We start from the raw sequence: 22,193 nt of genomic DNA, 5'->3' as shown, positions 1-22,193 counted from the left end.
ATAAAAATGCAAACAGTGATAATAAAGAGTGATTTATAAGCCATAAATGAGGCGATTTCAAAATTCTCCTTCATTTCACGTCACTGAAAAGAGCAGATTTTATTCAGAAAAATGTGCTTTATTCAAGCACAGTTTATTGGAATAATACCTGGATGAAATATAATGCATTATATTTAAGACTGGATAAGTTGATCAAAATTTTTCTTCCTTAAGAGGATCTTTATGAATTGAGGCCTGAGAGACCTGGGGCTGTTCAGTCTGGAAAAGACTGAGAGGGGATCTTATCGGTGTTCATAAATATCTGAAGGGCGAGTGTCAAGTGGATGGGTCCAGGCTCTTTTCAGCAATTCCCAGTAATAAGACAAGGGGTAATGGGAACAAAATGGAACATAGGAAGTTCCATACCAACATGAGGAAAGCCACTTTACTAGTGGTAAAAATAACTTTAACAAAAAGTTTATCTATTATATGAATTTATTTTAAAGGCTAGAATTAGTCCTTAAGCAACAGTACATATAAAATGAGAAAATATTGCTAACAGGTAAATCCCTCTTATTCCTCTTTGAATACAACCACAAGTAATGTTATGTCCTGGCTGTTAGCACTCCAGACTGATGTACAAACAACTCAGTCAGACTTGCATAGACAATCACAAAGAAAGAGAATCTTATATAAGAGATTTGCTATACCTCCCCTACAATATCTTTTTCAGAGGTTTCATGGCTTTAGTCAGATAACATCTGTTCAGATGAATATTTGAAGCATTGCTTAAAGCTCTTATTTCTTAAAATTTGCCTCACAAGGAATCACATTCATGTAGCACAACTGACCTCTGAAAGTTTCTGCTAATGTCTAATATAATTCAAAGGCTCTGCTTTGCAATACTCACAATTGAGTTTGGAATAACGTGTATAACCAGTCAAGTTTTTCCTACAAGAAATTTTATTCATTATTGGACACTAATATGCTGATCATTGAACAGCATATGAGGAATGGCATGGTCTCGGCTCAATGGCAGCATTCTGATTTATGTTCTCAGCCTTGCTCTAGTATAGTCTGACATATTGACAAAGTGTTCAGTGATTTTAACTGAGCAAGATCTGTTTTCTGACATGATGGTTCATAGCAGGACTAGTTTCCAAAATCTGTCTGTAGCTGACACACTGATTTGCACTTCCTTGTTATTTGTTCCTACAGTAGGTTATAATGGGATAATGAAGACAGAACTGTTTTACTTAGGCAAATTACCCATTAACATTAAAATATGAACGTGTTAGTGATTTGAATGGATATTGCAGAAAGAAAAAACACTCCTTCCAGGAACGTAATACAGTTGGGGACAATGTGCTGGCATGGTGTGTTCAGACCAACACCACAATTACAAGTTGCTGTACACCCTCTACTGTAGCCATGCTGAGACACACAGAATGACCAGCATGCAAATAAGTAAAACTGAGCTTTTATTGGCAATGCTTTATTGCAGTGAGAGACAAAAACTCAAATCTCAGTATCATAAAGCAGACCAAAAGACCATGAGCTTAAAAAATAAAGGAGTTGTTATGTTCCTTAATCCACTTTCTTGATTTTCATCCCTGTGATTTTATGTTTTCAGTATGGTCTCATTACCCATAAGGATGTTCAACAGCGATTATCTAATCTCCTGTAGTCTCATTTTTACAATACCTGATTATTCACAAAAGCATCACATACCACAACCTTTATAATAATTACAAATCTCTGGACTTTTTTAATTTAGCTACGCTCTGCCTTTTAAAAATAGACTCAGTCTATGAACATATTGAGTAATTAAAATACAATATATTGACTTTTTCAAAGGAAAGCACAGAATTTGGAGTCCTGAAATAAAAACCAGAAACTAAAAATATTTCTAAAATATGTGCTGTTCATTCTTAATAACAAAAAGAAACAACAACAACAACAAAACAGAATAAACACAAACAAATAAAACATACACACACACACACACACACACACACAATATTTTTGCAACAGTTGTGGTGAAAAAGTTTCTGCATGGGTAATTTTCTTAATTACCCATTAATAAAGGAAATAGCAACTTCATAGAGTGAGGAAATATCAGTCATATGATTGAGGCATTTCACCATTCCACAAGAAAAGTTGCTGTGCTTTAACTCCGGTAGACAGCTAAGCATCACATAACTACTTTCTCACTGCACCTGAGACAAAGAAGAGTATCAAATAGACAAAAGTTCAACAAGCTGTGGGATGAGGAAAAAAAAAAAAAAAAAAAAAAAAAGGGAGTTGAGTGGATAGAAAGGACAAAGAATAACAACAACAAGGGAAGAAAGTGACAGAAAACACAATTGTTGATCATCAATTGACTGATACCAGAGAAACTGTAATGTCACTTAGCTGTGTCCCCACTCAGCTCCTCGTGCAGCTCAAGCCTCCACAGTTTCAGGGCATTATAAAAAGCCCAAAAGTCCTTGAGCTAAGTACTACTTATCAGTAAGTAAAATATCGATGTGTCATCTGCTGTTTTCATCACAAATACAAAAAGTAGCACCATAGAAACTACTATGAAGAAGACTATTCTTCAAAATCATTGTATCATTCCTCAGTTAACAAGAGAGTCAGTGAAGTCAATACAAGTCAAAATTACAGGACACATTCATTCTCATTTCATGTATCTGCATATTTTTTATCTTCTTTCTGTACTGGATTTATTTGTTCACAGAAATGGTACACTACATGCAGTAGAGCAGCTGTTCTCCTTAAAAGGGCATGTAAGAAAGTCTACCAGAAAAAATTCTCAGTCTTCCTTTGATAACACAGGTAAGAATAGGACCTTCCTAATCCAAATAAGAGTTTAAATGAGGTGCATGCATAAAAAGAATGTTATTCCATGTTCCAAGAAATCTCAATAAAATCAGAGAAGATATACTCCTGTTGCTCAATCCATGATTACAGAGCTGTAATGCCTCAAGTCATGATTACAGGACTGTAAAACTGCTGAAGGCCCCACCTCAGGCATTGTCTCATCGACCAATTCAAATGTCATATTTTTGCTTAACACTTCTCATTAACTTTTGTCAGAGCACACAGATCATTTATCAAAGATGTTCCTGGCAGAGCTGCGGTGCCCTCAAATTTAATTTAAAGTGATGCGTACTGTTAATCATACCACTTTTAACATGGTTACTCTGGTTCAAAGACTCTCACTCAATATTTTAATGAACAAGGGACCAGCATATAAATACACGATTTTCTTTAAATTTAACACAGAGATTTAAATGCAGTATGATCTTTTACTGAATGCCCATAACCCTTTTCCATGATTAAATTAGAAAAAAATAAGGCATTAATGTAACTGGAGGAGAAAAAATATTATGTTATAGTGCAGTGTCTGTGCTTACAAATAACATTAGCTATTCAAAGAAATATTTTCTTGCATTTTGAACATATATATATTTTTTAATGTATTTGGTTATAAACACAGTTTGACTTCCTGGGTGATGGAGCTATCAGTCTAACCAGAAAATATCAAGTAAAATTGATAGAATAACTTTCTTTTATTTTTTCTACCCAACTATTTTATTGATCATAGACATACCATTGCTTTTGACATATTACAATTCTGTTTAAAGCAAAGGATATATATGTATATATAAAAGTTGCACTGTGCAACACATCATCCGTGTTGCTACAAATGAACTCTACAGCACATAAATTAGATAAGCCCATATTAAATTCTCATGTGCTCAGATTCTAACAGACAAATTCATAACACAGACTTGTTATCTACACCTGTGTGTGATTATGGATACAACCATTAGCAAAATATCTTAGTCTTGAGTCTATGGCTTTCATAAACATAAAAAGACTCCCAGGTAGATCAAGTGGAATAATTTCATATTGAATTCTTTAAAATGGATCATGGAGTCATTTATGACTCACTGGAGTCATAAACTTGTTTTTTTTTGAACAGCACAAAAACCAATCCTCTGTGATCTATGTTGCAGAACACAGATTTCTTACCGCAACACTGTTGTGTAGTTCAATACTAATCACTTGTGTTAACCTGGAAGTCAGCCAAGATGTAATAGTGAGCACAAAGAGGAAAACTGCACCATAAGCATAACAGAAAATCAATACAGAAAGGAAAAAATACAAATGTTTATCCATCCTGATATCTGATTGTTCCATCAGCAGTGTATCTGTGGGTTTTACTTTCTATATTAAACAGAGAGGTTAAATTAACTCCTCAAAATTTTCCTAAGAAAAGCTTCTGTTAAACTAAGGGCAATTGGAGTTGTTGCTTAATATTTAATGTTTTACTTTCAGTCTTCAGGTTTCATAGGGAGGATAGTAACACTGCTGTCATTTTTTTATTTTTTTTTTTTCCCCAGGAAAAAAAAAAGAAAAAAGTAAAGTAGTAAGGAATGTTAAATATTAGAGTGTTTTTATTATTTTATTCATTTTCTTTACCTATTAGAATAATCCCTATTTCTTTTTCACATTCAATAAAGACATGTTCAGCTTTGCTTTTCTTCACATTCTTCACATGCATATTTTCAAAAGATCTGATTGTCAGTGTGACAGCAGAAAGTGATTTAGTGTTAATAATAATAACTTTGGGAAAAAAAAAACAAAAAACAACTATCTCTATGTGACCCTAGCCAGTGCTTCTTTTTCAGGTTCATAAAGAAATGAATAAAAGATAATACAAAATTCCTTTGCAAACTTTCTTTGCTATTAGGCATCACTTTGTTTTCCTTTTAATTCATTGGAGACATAAATATTAAACAAGGTCACTGAAATAAAAGCTTAGAGAAAGGACCAGATGCCAAGCTGCAACATCTTAAATTTTATTCCAGTTGTCAGTATAGAATATCAACATCATAATATTAGCTTTACTGTAATAACAGTTTTAATCTTACAATATTAGTGATTTTCAACTTGTAGTCTGTGTTTTTATAAGCGTTTACAAAACTCAATTAAGAGAAAAATATGAATATATTATAAATATGAATATGTTATAAAGAACTTCATTGTAATTCCAGGGCAAATTCTGTGACTGGTGTTTTAAGAAACTCTTAGGCATCCACAAGGTAAAAAAGAAAAATATTGTGAAACTTAAGTTCAAACTGCTTTTTGAGAAACAGCAAGACTACCTGAAGCAATGTAATGTATGTAAGTATTTAAACAGAAGTTCAAATAAAATCTTAAACTATACAACTAAAATTCATTTTCTTTAAAATCATGAAAGTATATTTCCTCTATCACACTATTCTTTAAAATCATGAAGGTATATTTCTCCTATCACACTAAAACTTAGAAGTAAAAAAACCACAAACAACAAACACAAAAACAACTCAACCCCCCCAAAATTCCAAATATATCTTACCAATTATAAAAAGAATTTCCACTGCAATGTCACTGACAGTTGTGCTTCGAGTTGTAGACAGCTCATCATGGCCGATAAAGGAAACATTGTAAGGTACAGTCACAGCAACATAAAACGTTGCCAGTAAAATAAGCCAGTCCCAGCCAGCTTTAAAAGTGCTAAAATGCAATAGTATGAATTTGGATTTTTTTGCATCCGAAACTTTGTATTCTGGAAATGCTGGTTTATCTACAAAAACATTCTGAAAAGAGAAAAAAAGAATGGTATGAGACAAAAAAAAAAAATAATAATTTGATCATGCCAACATTTCTTCCAGTGTAGCATTTTTTTAATTATTATTATTATTATTATTATTTTTACTTTATTTATTTATTTATTTATTTCCCAAAATAGGTCAAAGAAATATGAAGGTCAAATGCAGACAAGAACTAAAGCTGTACAATCAGTACCACTAACAGATGGGTAATGTAAATCTTTGATACATTCTCTGAGTTTTTCCTGTTTCCTGGGAGAAATATTATCTTGTGTGTCAAATGCTGAATATACTATTCATCTGGTAAATCAGTGATTTGTAGTAAACAAACAAGTGAGACAGACTCAGGCCTGCACTTCAAATAACATTAAGGATATCTCTTTATCAGAATGAATGAAGCATTGTTTTCAAATGTGAAAAGTGGCTGTAATACATGGCAGAAAGCATTATCATAAAAAATGGAGAAGTAATTATGGAAGTAATATCACATTTTAGCTGTACATTTCATTAACTCTTAAAGCCAATGTTGCTTGAATTTGCTTCCAACTCACATTTGACATGCATGACTTATACACTTGTGGCAGCCTTCAGGTGTTATGACAAAGGTCATACTACATATTTTAAAGTATAAGATGATCATCACAGCCACTTCTATAAATGTGATTGATTATGAGTTTTCTAACTCTAGCAACCTCATATACATACAAGGAAAACTGACGGATTCAGGCATGTGAAAAATATTTTCTTGAAAATAATTTTCTTGAAAATTACATTCTTGGTGTAAAACAAAATACTGATGTAGATTCATTATAATAGGACTTCAGACCTGCTAGATAATGTCTCATTTCATCCTGAGACCCGAGACTTTATGGTGGAAGTAGCAAAGGTCTACATTAAAGACTACAGTTCTATACACAAATTTTATAAATACTTTGCTTTCGTTCTCCAGAGTTTTAGCAGAACCTCTTACTCTGATGTAAAGCAGCATATGCTTCATCAACAGTCTCGTGTTATTCACTAATAACTTTTTTTTGCTCAGTCATTATGCTTGTTTAATGCTGCTCCATTTATGACAAGACTCACAAAACAAATGCCACTTATTCAGCAATGTAAGATTACTTCTGATCATGTTACTCACATATAAAAATACAACAGCATGACCACACCTTTGATTACATTTACCTTGTCTATCTTATCTTTTTGCTTAGACTGATTCTTTTGAAATACTGACATCCTTACCTTCTTCATTCATGAATCAGAGGGACTGAATTCTCACTGTTGTTAGTGTCAGTCCATTCTTAATCAAAGAGCTATGGCCATATTTTCCAAAGTTTGTGTTTTGTGTTTAAATTTATATTTTTAAAACCTTTTTTTTTTTTTTTAACGTTTAATCATTTTTTTAGCAAATTTCTTTATTACAACAGTTGTTAACATTTAACATTTACACTCAGTTGAAGTGTATGCTGTTGTACATTTGTTTGAGGTACATACATCACCTGTATTCTCAGGTTCTCAGTCTAACCAAAACTTTTCTTCTATTCAATTCTAATTTGGTAATGTATCTTCACTCTTTCTTAATTTTGGTGACAAATAAAAGGCAGCAGAAAGATCAGCTTTTCAGAGTGGTCACAATACATATCCTTGGTCTGCTTTTTCCTCAAGATAAAAAGACACTATCAAAGATTTTTAAAGTCATTTAACAAATATTTGCAGTTAGATCATGATACCACAAGTCAATGGATTCAGGACACTGTTTTTCTTTGATCTGCTTTGAAACTGTATGTATCTCATTATCCCAGTTCCCTTAACTTAGAGTTCCTCTCCACATTTTGTCTTTTTACTTACATTTTAAACTTTTATGTCAAAGGGGATAATGTAGGACCTGATTTGAAGTAGGCCATTTTGATACCAGTGAAATACAAATAAGAAACTAAATACTGTTCTGAGATTTTAAGAAAGACTGTTTCTGAGAAACAGTTCTGATTAACTTAATATTGGGATGTTCCTGAGGTAAAATAAATAATTGCATTATTGATACATGTGGTCTACTGAAGTAGACAGAAATGAACTTAAGTATGCTTTGCTCATCTTGTTATGATAAAGCTATGATTAAGACACTTTTATAATGCGTTTTTTAAAAAATAAATGACAGTACAAAGTGTGGGTATTTTTGTTTTTTTTTTGTGTGTTTTTGGTTTTTTTTGTGGTTTTGTTTTTGTTTTTTAAAGAAGAATCACACCTACATTATTAATTTTTAATTTGTTCTTCTCTCTTCTTTGTAGGTGTCCAGAGATATGATAAAGTACAGCTCTACTCCGTCTTCGTGCTGAATCAAAATGTGAGCCTGCTCTTCCTCTTCCTTTCCATTTATCTGTAGTACAGAGGTAAGAGTCCATTAAACATCAGGAAAATGCACTTCAAACTTTGAGAACTGAGCTACTGACATTTTAAAATTTGCTAAAAATAAGATGAAATTTATAGATTATGCACACGTGGTTTTGCTGTACCATATATATGTGGTTTTAATATATGTGTGGTTTTAATATCTTGCAAATTGAAATATACATATATATCCCTCTCATGAAAGGCAAATAAAGTGCACTTTTACATTTTAAAAGTTAAATCTATTTGCTCAACTCAGAAATGATTAATTGCAACATATGATTTCATGAATAAAATACTGGTTCAGAAGAACCTCTGACCAGAGGTAAGACTGATTACATAAAATTTCTCTACATAGTTCCTACTCTTTTCCATCCTTTTTTTTTTTTTTTTTTTTGGGGGGGGGGGGGAGGAGGGGAGTAGGGTGGGAGGGGAGCTGTTGGATTTAGTTCTTAAAAGAAAACACAGAATCAAAACAAAATCAAAACAAACAAGTAAAACAATGTATTCATTTGGATTTTAAAAACAATATTTGGAGAATACTTATAGAATCTTTTTAAACTTCCATCTCTTAATGATTAAACTATATAAAACATGAACTAAATTTAAATAAAAAATGTTAAAGTCTACATAAAAGCATACTGCTTATCTGCTTCTCTGAACAAAACAGCTGAGTCTGCTGAATTAGGTTTCCACTATAGGTTTGGGTAGCTGTACTACAGTTTTACCATTTCATTTTAAACGTCTCTTTAAAATTTTCTGTAGGCCTCTCTTTCTTTTCTTTCTTTCTATTATTTTGCCTTTTTTTTTTTTCTTTTTTTCTTTTTTTTTTCCTGCATGAAGCCATTCAGTTCGTTCTGCTGCCTCCCAAATTAGTCAATAAAACATGCTTCATATATGATATAAGGCAGGCTGAGAAAAAAAAAAAAAAATTAGTTTATGGCAGACATTTTCTAGACTTTTCCACCAAAACAACAATACAGTAAATCCAAACATCAGCAGGAAGGTTCTTTAAATGCCTGGTTTTTTGAGTATGAGATAAACATAAAATCGAAAGGATTTCTCATCTCCTCAACTGCTGAAATAAATTAGTATTTTAAAAAAGCTGGCTAGGGGCTCTATTGCTTGGAACTTCTACACATCATCCCTGTGTGATGATAATCCCTACCTTAAAATAGGAAGATGCTTTACAAGTTCCTCTTAACTCCCCCTTTCTTTGATGAGCAAAGTGGCAATATGTTTTTTAACACCTTGCAATGCCTTTCTCTGTTATGCTTTTTTGTATGCACTGGTGGTGTTTTTTTATTTTTTTATTTTATGAGATTAACTATAGCAACATAATCATCCCCTGTGACAATCTCAGAAGACTTTTTCAAGAAAAGAAACTAACAACTCCTCCTCTCTGTCAGTCTCAACTGTACTCTCATAACATCTTGAGAATTCTTATGAGCTTGTCAGGCACACAAAAAACACAGGAAAATGCAAATGCTTTTCTAAATGATGGTATTTTTTGTTTTACAAGAACATGAAGCATCAAATTTACATTTAAAAGAAAGAGGAGGCTTAAGACTTTTCTTGTCCCTTCAGGAAAAAATAAATAAATAAATAAATAAATAAATAAAATAAAATCTATTCCTTAGGCAAAAATCAGAAGAAATTATACATTACTACAATAAGATACACCTTAATTAATTTCACTATTTAAATTTTCCTGTTCCGGATGGGTTAATCTGTTCCACGTGATTTTGGTATGGCATACTTAACTATCGTGGATCATGACCACAGAAAAGATTTGTATACAAGTACATATGGGAATGAAAGATTAATACCTAACTTCTCTTATATGTGAGATAGGAAAATCCAAGAAATCATATCAATTATTTAAATGAATAGCGAAAGTCCATACAAAGATTTCTGAACACTCTTCCATAATTCAACAAATCAAATAAATTCATAAGACCTCCATTAAACAAAGAAAGAAAAATATTAGACTGAAAGTGGCTCTACAGTATTCTGTGAGAGATGTAACTAAATAAACTGCTCAGTAGTGTATATATACTTCTATACTTATACTTCTTATACTTACTTATACTTCTATAAATAGATCTGCATAGAGGTACAGCACAATGATAAGGAGAAAACTTATCTTTTGAAGTCTGAGGAAAATATGTGGGACAAACAAAAATTTTATTTTGCTAACATACACAGAGTAATGGATAGGTTAGCAGAGGAACTAAACATTTTTATAATTATTTCCTTATTTAAAACTATATGTCATTGATGAGCTGAAACAGCATGAAATACCATCTCCCAGAAAGAAAATTTTGTCATGGAAGTAATTTACTTTCTGAAAATATGAATGAAATTCCAATATGAACAACAAGGTAGAACAGGACAAACAGACACATTTTGATTATTGAAGAATGTACAATTCTAAATAAGAAAATAAATGCTCCTTTTCAGAAGCTGGTATTTATCTTATTAAATTCAGAACTGAAAGAAAAATAAAAATCCAAGTAGACAAACATCTTTCAGCTACTTCTAACAACAGACTGAGGCCCAACAGAAATCTAACGGTAAGCTTATTTTAAACTACTTCCCTTATAAAATCTTCTCCCAGGTTTCTCCTGAAAAGTTACGGTCTGGAATAGTGGAGTAACAGATTAAAACTCCAACGTAATTATTCTGTTACTGCACTAAAAAAGTTTCTTTGCCATCTCATCAGCGGGGCTGGTAAATTATAGTTTCCTCACTAAGATTCTAAATCCAAATCTGTTGCTCATTAAAAGTTATCATGTTTAGGACAACTTGCCCAAAGACAAGTCATGGGAGTTTTCCTTCCTCTTCCCTTTTCCCTTCCTCTTCCTCTTCCTATTCTCCTCCTTCCTTCCTTCCCCCCCCCCCCCCCCCCCCCTTTTTTTTTTTTTCTTTTTTTTTCAAACACAGTTGAAATAGCTAATACATATCAGTTTAAAAAATAATAATATTTTTGGTTTCAAACAGTTGCTGGAATGCCAAGAAACTCTCATTTCTCTCAAGGAATGGGATTTTCATAACAGGAAAGAGAAAGGTTATAAAACAGTTTTACAACTTTAATTATACAAGGTACAATGAACAGCTAGCAGCTGTAAAACTGTCTTAGCTACAGCAAGGCCTAACTTGCTTTTAACTGACATTTTTACTGAGTCTTTACAGGACTTCAAAGTTGCTCTGAGGAGAACTCCATTTGTGCATGAATTGCATTTAGTATAGCTGCAACTACAGGTGAATTCTTCAAATGTTCCAAGTCCCTTCACCTGTATATCTGAAGACGGAGTACATGTGCAATATGAATTCTAATCCTCATGGTCTTCTAATTCCTAAACTCTAAAACATTAGGCTATGTCTTGAAAGGTTTTTCTTACTTTTCCAAACTTCTCAACAGAGAAGACAGTTATTTATAAATGTTTTCAAAGCTAACTCCCTCCAACCCAAAAACTGAAAACACAACATACAACATGCAAAACCGTGAAGAGCTTTTCTAATTGGCAATGCACCTACTAAACATATTCATTGTTTCTTTCATGATGCCTGCTGGTGGTCTGAAATCTTTGAATAGCGAAGTCTAAAAAGAAACTCTGCAGACATTGTACACTGTTTGTCATCAACCAAGTCCAACCAACAGGAAACCACGAAACTGAATAACAAAATGTTTAATGTGAAAGAATTTTACTATGATGGTAAAGAACTGGAACGAGTTTCTCAGAGAGGTCATGGAGTCTCCTTCTCTGAAGATATTCAAAACCTTCCCAAACATTTTTCTGTTCAACCTACTCTAGTGAAGCTGCTTTAGAAGGGGACTTGGACTCAACAATCTCTAGATTTCTTCCAACACCTATAATCTATAACTGGACTTAAAAGAGAAATCTAGAAATACTTTCCTTAGTTTAGTAGGATGCAATGAGTCAAATGAGCAATTTGGTTGCTAATGCATATATCTTAACATTGTTCCAATATATTTCAGACAACATGTTGTCTTCTTAATATTTTCCTTAGAATCACAGTTTGCTTTTCCTTTTTTTTCTTCTTTCTCATGTTCAAAACATATTCTGTGCTGCTCTGAGGGTTGCAGAAATAGCCACTCATGTTAACACTTGGTATAAAGCTAAACTTATAGCCACAAAGATCAACACTTCTAAAGATTCAAGACTCAGAGATAATATTTTTGCTTGTATGGAGAAGGGAGAGAGAAAAAATCTATATGCTCATCTGCATTTTCAGTAATAAAGATCTAAGCGTCCCCTAGGTGTTTCGACTCTTATGCACTAACCAGGATGAAAGCAGTTTCTCTTTATTGAAGGCAAGAGACACAAATCCTTCCTACTCTGATGGTCAGCCAGGAGCAAAGTCATCTCAGAGAAGATGTAATAGAGTTATTGCAGGACAAAGGTTTCCACAGCATGCAGTTCCTTTGAGCTGAGGAGTCAAACTGTTCCATCCCACTTCCTGCGTCAACAGAACTGCATGGTGCATCCTGAAACAATTCTACCAGCTTTAAATAATGTACATCTAGGTGACTTCCTCCTGAGAGGCAAAAGGTGCTCTGAAACTAAAGTTTGTGCTCTGAATACTCACTGCTGTAGCTTAAACAGTCAGGAAGTATCTGAGAGCAATTAGGCAGAATAATCAATCTACATGTTACAAATTTTCATATAAGAACCCACCCCTGCACACAACAGACATTTTTTACATAAAAATCTGTAATGCAAAATGGTTGACACAGGGTTTTTCACTTCTGGTACACTGAAAATAATGTCCCCCCTCTTTCCAACAGATGATGCATAATCAAAATAAAGCTGATTTCTATGAAGTTCGTACAGGCCTAAGGTTTAATTGGTAGTGAGAAAAGGTCAGCCTGTTAAACCATAACACTGTAACTGAGTATTATCCATGGGGTATTCCAACTTTTCTTTCATATTTATTACTGGGATAAGAACATGTTTGCCAGTAGGCAGGCTAACTTGATAAGGGGGCCTTTAAAACAGGAATGACAAGGAGGAACATGATGGTGTAATCCCTAGGGAGAAATAAACACATATGACAGGACAGTGCAGGGGTCAAATAACAGGCAAACAGCTTGCCAATCAAAACTTGCAGGTTCTGAAAGACATCAACCTGCCTGCAATGTACCCTCATGGTATGAAAGGCCAACAGCATCATGAGTTGCATTAGGAGGAGCATTGGCAGTAAGGTGAGGGCTAGTGAAATGTATCCTTAATGCTTGTGCCAGGCGTGGGTTTCTCTGTACTGTGCTGAATGTTGCAATGTTGAAAGCAAAATGACAGTACTGAAAAACTGAGAGCTCTAAGAACATTGCCACAATGAATGGTGAATCAGGTAGGGGTGGAGAAGAATGGTTAATTAGGTTTAGGAAATAAAAAAAAAAAAAAAAGAAAAAGGCACACGAGAATTGGTGATTGCAACAACACTTCTTAAAGACTGTTGTATATGTTTTTCCCTTTTTCTCATCTGAAAGTCTCAGAACAAACTTAATAGCTTTATCCACTGGTTGAAAAGGCTGTTTTTACAAGAATAAAAAAAAAAAAAAAAAAAAAAAAAATCTGTTTAATTTGTATTTAAAACAAATATTGTACGAGTATTATATTTTATGATAATACTTTCCATACAAAAGAAAATGTCACTGACAACTCCTGCCATTTGGGCTGAGTAAAGGGAAATCAAATGGACTTTTGCAGATAAATTGGCACAAAGGAGCAACTGAAGTTGTGTGAACAGATGAGACAAAAGAAACAAAACTTCTGCAGGTAATTGAAGAGGATATGAACTCTTGAGGTCTGTAAAACAAAGAGACAATCCACAAGTAAAAAAAGAAAACAATAAAACAGCTTCCATTAAGCCAGGAGACAAATCTCAGGAAGATGTTATTGTGAAAGTATAAAGAGATAGCAGATATTACATAAGAGAAGAACAATATCAAAGATGAGAAAGTGAGCATGGAAAAGACTTTTGGAGATACAACCTGAGAATGTCTTAATAAAAAATATTGGTGAAATGCCAATGGATCTACAGAAGACTTAGGAAATAAGGAATATGAAGGAATTTTTTTAGGTAAGCTTTCTAAGAAATTTAGAACTTAAAGGAACTTGGAATGATTTCCCATACATATAATCTAAGTGTACAAGATAAACCAAAAGTACCATAAAAGCTGTATCTCATGGAATGTATCTATACATTTCCTTTTTTGTTTCTTAACCTTTGAAAAAGTAAAAATATTATTTATCCATATAATTTGTGAAAATTAAATCTAATAATGTAATTGATCACTGTGCAATGGATTTCACTCAACATTAAAAATATTTTTTAATACGTTTAAACAGAACACATACCCACTTTTCTGTTCATATGAGGTATATACTACATGCCTGTTAGCAGCTGTGGACTAAGTGAAGAAGAATCAGTTATTTCTAGGAGTTATTCTAAGGTTATGTTCACCACTGAAGACTAGATAATCACTTTGTTTAGGAAGAATTTGAATGTTTTTCAAAACACCAATATACTATTAAATTTATTTTAAGATTCCTAGGTAGATTTACATAAAATTAAAATATATCGCTTGCAATATATTTTTAATAAATTGTTAAATCTTGCTTCACTTTCTTATATTAAACAGGATATTTGACAAAGCTCCCCCACAAAGTCCTTCTTTTTGTTGCTATGATATAAAGCAGCATCTTCATATAATAAAACCATAAATAAAGTCATGATTTTAACTTGAATAACAAAGGAAGAAATAAGTTCTACACTCCAAAGCATGTGTGCCCAGCCTTTTGGCTTGCCTGGGCTGCATTAAATGAAGAAGAATTGTCTTGGGTAGCATATAAAATATATAATATTGTTAATGTATATAAGTAACAAAAAATTTCTTTATTACTTTTTATTAAAGGAAAAAAAAGAGGGCAACAATACCATAAAACTAATGAGTTGGATGTGTATGCTTTAAAGATATAATAGGCAAGACAAACATATATTAATTGTCATAATCTCATGGTAACTACTGAAGTCCTAAATCTTCAACAAAGAGAACTGAATGGGTATTTGCTGGTGTAATGAAGATATGCATGAATATGTTCCCCAGTCATTACACATCTGATATCTAAAAGGAATGTTAACTTTAAAATTGTGTAACAGCAAACATGAGCTAAAATCTGCTTCATTTTATACTTTAACATGAACGCACATCAATAGCTGGAGATCATTTTAACCCATCCAAACTTAAGCATACAACTATGAAATTTTTAGCAGATAAACAGTAGCTGTCATTTTACAAATTCTCAGTCACGCACCTATTTCAAGTGATCACTGGCATATTAAATGTGAGTTCTTAGTAAGCGTATACAGAAAATTTGCATGTCACATAGGACAAAAAATTAGCCATTAGAGCACAGAGTTCAAACAGTCTCTCCTGTTTGAGATTCCATCCATTATGTTTTAGCAAAATAATTTCCTAAAAGTTTCATAACTGCAAGGTTGTCAGAGTTAGGAAAAAATATCCTACTGTGTGTTGAAAGGGTCCTTAAAGATTATCTATTTCCAACCACCCTTGTGTGGGCAGGGCTGCCATTAATAGTTAAGATCCATTTTATACTACATATATATTGATTATAATTTTATATGTATATATAAAAATATAAGATTTATATATACTAATCTATTACTTGGGGCTCTAGCAAAACTTTGTACTGGACAACGTGTGAAAGAGAGCAGTGTATCTATGACACCCAAAAAACTGAGTTATCAATGTTTGTTTCAATTCACACAAACCTTCCTTTTTGTCTTCTGCGGCAATCTTCACTTTTGTGTCTGTTATATCTTTGAAAGAAGCCAGAAATAGTACTACATCTCCTTTTTCATTCTTTATAGGAACAATATCCAATAGGCACCAGAATGAAGACCCTGTAAGGATAAAGAAGGAATTTAATTCAAACATCTGTCATTTAACAGAGATGGGGGAAAAAGTGAATGACTAAATCTACAACTAATGTAATTCTAAAAAAAAAAAAATAAAAAAAAAATGTTAAAAAAATCTTGTTTAGGAGGTCAGTAGTCAGGAAATCACAGATGTTCAGCTCATGTAAATCTCTTTTCATCACTGGTTGAAGCTCAGTAATACTGCTCTCTCTGAAAGTAAGGCCTTAATTTAAATGCAAAATTTATCTAAAGGGATCATTAATGGAGTTTAATGAAGCTGCTTATTCCTCTGAAACCACACTTTCCTTTGAACTCTCAACTGATGTTACTTATTTTACTGGAAGAGTTTTCACTTTGTTAACTTGACATCTGAAGCTTTCATGTTTACTATAGAATCATTTTACCTTAATCATCTAACTTGATACTCATTAAAATCTCTTGACAGGGAACCTGATATTCAGAGCATCATTCCACTAATTCAAAGATATTTAAACTAATCAGACATCAGACTTAGAATAGAAATTGTAAATGCTTGATTCAGACTAATATAATCTAAGAAATAATTAATTCTTTGCATATCATAGGTGAGATTTATAATGCCATACATCATCTGTAAAATTGATATCAGTTTTCATTACTATCTATAATGGTCAGCTTGCTAAAACATAATTTAGAAAACAATTGTTTCGGCAATAATTTTAATTTTTGTTAACCTTTAATTTCCCAGACTTGCTAAATAATTATGCCACTTAAATTAAATTCTTCTTCCTGATTTTATCACAACACCTATTTGCAAATTATGTTATTCAGTTCCATTGACATTATTCATAGGTTAGCCATGAATGCAGACCACTCTGAATGGGAGGCAGTGAAGGGGTAGGTCCTGCTTTGTGCTTAGAGGGTAGTGGGATCTCAGATCTGGATTTCAGTCCCATCCATTCTAGGATAACTCAGTCCAGTGCCAAGATTTTGGGCTTTTCACTGCCTCCAACCACCATCATCCTACTAATATTATTTATAAGGTGTGTAAGTAATGCTAAAGTATGTCTTTTTTGGTTTAAAATTCATATTTGAAGATGTGTCCATGCTTCCATAATCATGTGCCTTCCCACATACTACTATTGGCATTTATTTACTAAAAAAAGTGTATTCAGAAAATAAAAAAATGAAAAGTACCCTGAACCAGTGCCACCACTATTGTCTACTGCCAAAAGATTAATTGAAAACTGGAGGTGTCCTTGTAAAGAAGTCTATCCTCCCTCCTCCAGACTCTGAATGCTGCAAAAAGAACTGGACACACGAAGATCACAGTTCACCTTTGTAACTTAAATTTTGAACTAGAATTTCACTGGGACGTGAAAGAGTATCATTCCTTTAGAAAGACTTCCATAAATGAAGATCTAGAAGTATGCATTAAAGAACATACATCTGCTCCTCTAAAGCCTGGTTAAACTTTCCAAAAAGTAGTTTTTTGAGGGTGACATCATTGGTTAAGTCATCACTAAGCAAATTTACTTTCTCACTTCAAAACAGAATACTAAGTATCTACAGAACACTGTTATAACTCCTGAAGTGGTTCTTTCTTTTAAAATTACATTCTGCACTCATTCTAGCAGTACTTTCATTTGGACATCTAACAATACTGATAGTAGCGATGTTCTTTTAAATATCTGTCTCAATCTCCAAGAGTAGAAACATATCTTATTCTTTTCTGTCTGTCCAACACATATACATAGATTAATCATTAATCATTAATGCGGAAAGTTAGAGACATGGGCCACATCCATACAAAACTTACTCAGTTATGCTAAAAAGCACATGTGGTATTGTTAACTGAAATAGTAGATTTTTATATTTAAGGAAGTATTTACAACACTGTAAGTTAGCAATGAAAAGAAATAAAGACAAACAGTTGCAGTGTTACATATCATAATGCATATGTTTTGTTTTGTTGTTTGTTTTTTTTTGATGTGTCTCTTCTATCATATCTCATCACCTGTCTTCATTCCCCTCCTCTGTAAATATGTTCAAAAACATCTTGATTGATTAAACAAAAGAAATAAGCTTAAGAAATGGTGTGCACAACTAAAGAAAACAAGTATCTGATGTGTGCACATACTTACTGACTCACAAATAGTTCCAGGTGAGTGTTTAGTATAGTAAAGCTGTCTGTTTTGACAATACCTTCAGAATTTCAAAGATGACCCTTTTAGGCTTTCTGCCAGTACTCTGAAAAAGCAAATTAATATGAAATATCCTTCTAGACTAGAGGAGATGACCTAGTTTAGGTCAGGATGATATCAGTTTGTGATTTCACTCAGGAACTGAAATGTGCTACCTTTTGCTATAGATGAGTGTTCTTAGAAAAATGTACAGATCCAATGCAATCCATACAGCTTTTACTGAAAGTCAACATCATATAATGCTATAAGACAAAAGAACTTTCCACTCACTGAAAAAATAGGGCCCAATTTTATTACCTTTCTTTTGCTCAACCTTGTCTGTGAGAAAGAAATTCCTTCCCTGCTTCTGATTGTGCACACAAAGGTTTTCTGTACTGCCAAGAGTAGTCTGTCAAAGACATTTCTTATGGAGGTTTATTTATATACAGATTTTATTGCTCCAAGCCACCGCTTTTTGAAGAAGAGCCTAATTTTTCTTTTGCATTATGAACTGGTGGTTTAAAATATATTTTAATATCCTCAAGGCTTATATAAGTACATCACAGGAAAGGAGAAAGGAGACCAAATGAAGCATAATCTTATCACAAAGCAATTTAGCTATACTCCACATTTTATATATACATAAAAATGGAATGCTTTATGGTCACTCCCTCGTTCTGCTTTTCTATCTTTCCTCACTCTGACAGCTAGAAGTCTCCTCAGACTAAAATCAAAACAAAAAGTTCATCCGTGCAAGGAATTTAAGAGGGAGATTTCATAGTAAACCTTGCCATTAGAGCACTCATCTTTAAAGCTGAGCATTCCTCTCACTAGAAAATGAGGACTGCCTAAGCCAAGTAACAAGCTTAGAGAGTCAGTCTTATTCATGACTTTCTGTGCTCAGCATGCAACAGTACTCACACAATCTTAAGCCATGCCCATCTCAGACAAAGCCCATTGCATAACTCAGAACAGAATTCTTTGATGAGGATTGCAGTGGTAACATAGTATAGAAATATGGCAATATTAGAAATATTAGTGGTACTATTGATTGTCAGTTTATTAAAGTCCTTAACAGAATAATTAAGTTCTGCAGCCATCTGTTCAATATTCTAACTACTTTTCTGCAGTAAGGACCTTCTCAGACACACACGAATATGAGTTACTTAGAACAAGTGTTACTGATGTGAAACTATCATCTTATCCTTACACTTCAGGCCTGGCAGTAATATGGTGTGGGAAAAGTAGATTAAGGCATTCCCCCCCCCATCCCCCCCACCCCCCCCCCCCTTTTTTTTTTTTTTTTTCAAGTGCATCAAACGTCAGTGGTCATACCCAATTCATATCCAATTTCCAATTTTCTCTTCAAACAGGACTTTGCTTGCCTCAGTGCTTTCCAGACAGACACTGGGCCAGGTTCTGCTAGGTTGTGCTGCCCGTCTATCAGCCAAAGGCAGTAAATTACAAATGAAAAAGTTCTGTGATGGAACTCCATCTGTGGTGAGACGAAGACAAATCAAGAAGCAGAGCCCTTTTATGAAGTTATAAACCTATATGTAATGTACTAGACCAGTGAAATCGAATGTTTTACAGAAATCAAATACTTGAAGAAAAAAGAAGGTGTAAATATCTCCTACAATGGATATAAAAAGTATTGTGGCAGAAAACAATCACTCTTCATTAACATAATTACATATGCCTAAGAGGGCAGAAGTAAGCTGTAAAAAGTATCATAAACTGCTTCATTTTGCTATGTTGCAGAACTTGTCTTCAAATACATGTGAATCTAGACCTTAAGAGAATGCTAAAGAAAAAAAAAAAAAAAAAAAGCAAATCAAGAACAAAAATATTACCATGTCCCTTTTTCCAGGGTTTGTTATTTAAAAGACAAAGATAAAACTGTTTTCACATATATAACAGCAATACCTTGACAATAGGATTGGTGGTAAATATTCATCTTTACAAAACAGTCTTCTTTCACTTACAGAATTACTAATTGTTAGCAAAATAAAGTTGATGCTTTATTTTACTTTACCAGAGAAGTTTTAGCAGGATCATTTTCCCTTTTCCACCACAGAAGGTGGCTGTCACTCCAAGACTGACAGCAGAATGCCAAAGACATTGTATGGGTAAACTAAGGTGGCTCTTTGGTTAGCTCATCCAAATATTCCAGCATTACTGATAACACTTTGTTTTGAATGTTTTGTCATTTTGACAAGGCATCAAAATTTTGTTGAGGAGAGCTGAGAAGGAAACAATTCTTAGAAAAAAGGTGACTGAACTAAAAATAAAAATAAAAAAGGGAATGTAGCTGGAAGAGAAAGCAGAGTTGTAATTAGATCACTTTCACTCTTAAATATCAAAACTCTGACACTGGTCAATTAACACTGTTAATACAAGGTTTTGCTACTTTAAGCAAGTAAGCATTTCATTCTTCTCCATATATATATATATATATATTTTTTTTTTTTTTTTTTTCTGAAATGGCATGCATGTACTGAAAAAAAAAAAAAAAAAATCTATTAATTTTTCCTTGAAGTATGCTACTGTTGATGACAGCTTATATACTATATCCTGGTGACAGTCTTTGGTCTGACAATATTGCAAGAAAACTAACAAGAAAACATATGGTCTATCCCCTAACTGATGCTTGTAGTCACTGATAGCTTTCACTAACACTTTCATGGCTGTAGAAACAAAGCTCAAGTACACGTGGCCAAGAAGCTTTCCTTGAAAGTTTTAAGAGTCAATTTAATCTATTTCAAAAAGTCTCAAACCAGAAATCCCAAGAACCTGGTAGCCGGAATGTAGTTGTTAAAATACTTTAAAACAAGGCAAAAAAAATATATAATTCCTTATGAATAAATACATAACAATTAATTGTGTAGAGTTGCCTAGTGATTTAGATACTCCCATTAAAGGTATCCCTGCACATCTGTGTATAGGTGATGGAATACGTTTGAAGTCTCTTAAATTTGTCAAGTCTCACTAGAGAATGTGAAAGGCCTTTCCCCATGTTTTCTACTCTAAGTGCCCAGTTTCATCCCATTCCAATTACTGTCAGGAAACTCAGTTACTCATGTCATATTGTCCAGGATGTTATTCTTCTGCCATTACTCCCATGAGGAGGAAAGGGAAAAATGTTCATTTTCTGAGGAAACACTCTACAGCACAGCAACCTCCAATCTTTGCCTTGCTACAAACTTGCTGTTATAGGCAGAGAAAGTTACTTCACCACCTCAAAGTCTGAATTTATTTATATGGAGATTGAGAGAGAGCATCTTTGTCCTGGTGGCTCCTAGTCTTAGTATGTGACTTTTCCAATTTTGATGTTCTCTGAATTTTATTTACTAATTTATTTATATGTAGCCCCCAGCGTGCTGTACACATTTTATGCTAATTTATGAACAACATTTGGCTCTCTTTACTCAGCTTTCCTATCTCTCCTTTCATATCTACTTCCTACTATCTTCCCTACTTAAAGAAATTCTTTGTCTCAAAATCCTCTAGTTATGTTTGCAATTTCATTGAGCAAAAGCAGAGAAGCTAAGCAGTGCCTATTAAACCCATGTGACATTCATTATCCTTATGTGTGCTGCTTACTTTTTGTCTGCTCTAATTTCCTTTCCCTATCTCCATCCAGATTAGAAAAGAAAAATGCATTTAAGCAGATAAGTACTTCCCTGATGTAATACATTTACCAGATTACATTTATAACAATTAGCAAAATACACAGGATTATCTAAAAACTTGGTGAAGCCAAGGAAATGTGTTCTATTTAAATGCAAGGCATCAATAATACTAGCATTAATAGTAGCAGTCTGCAATTTATTTTCCTGCCACTGCCAAAGTTCATTACTCTGTTATATTTGTAATACTGAAAGGTATTTGACTTTTGTCAGCTAACTCCTAGGAAAGGCAGTTTATTATTACAATTGTATAAAGGAAATGCAATTATATAATTAATTATCTAATAGATAAAGCATTAAAATCTTGCCTTAAAATTTTCTTGCTATTTGGTAATAATTGTAAGTCTAAT

The 22,193-nt window shown here is 33.2% G+C and overlaps 1 protein-coding gene across 2 annotated transcripts in view; it reads right to left on the bottom strand.

Annotated features, from left to right (window-relative positions):
* The window catches only part of KCNH8 (potassium voltage-gated channel subfamily H member 8), a 154,614-nt gene that overhangs the window by 70,174 nt on the left and 62,247 nt on the right, over positions 1 to 22,193 (bottom strand). For both annotated transcript variants that reach the window (XM_072328773.1, XM_072328772.1), the window contains 3 exons: positions 15,846 to 15,977; positions 7,886 to 8,013; positions 5,390 to 5,630 (listed from right to left, as the gene is read on the bottom strand). In XM_072328773.1, the coding sequence (XP_072184874.1) occupies positions 5,390 to 5,630; positions 7,886 to 8,013; positions 15,846 to 15,977 (501 nt within the window). The remainder of the gene's footprint in view (positions 1 to 5,389; positions 5,631 to 7,885; positions 8,014 to 15,845; positions 15,978 to 22,193) is intronic.

This window comes from Excalfactoria chinensis, chromosome 2 (genome assembly GCF_039878825.1).
Source record: "Excalfactoria chinensis isolate bCotChi1 chromosome 2, bCotChi1.hap2, whole genome shotgun sequence".
Taxonomy (NCBI): Eukaryota; Metazoa; Chordata; class Aves; order Galliformes; family Phasianidae; genus Excalfactoria; species Excalfactoria chinensis.
This window is presented reverse-complemented; position numbering and strand designations above follow the sequence as displayed.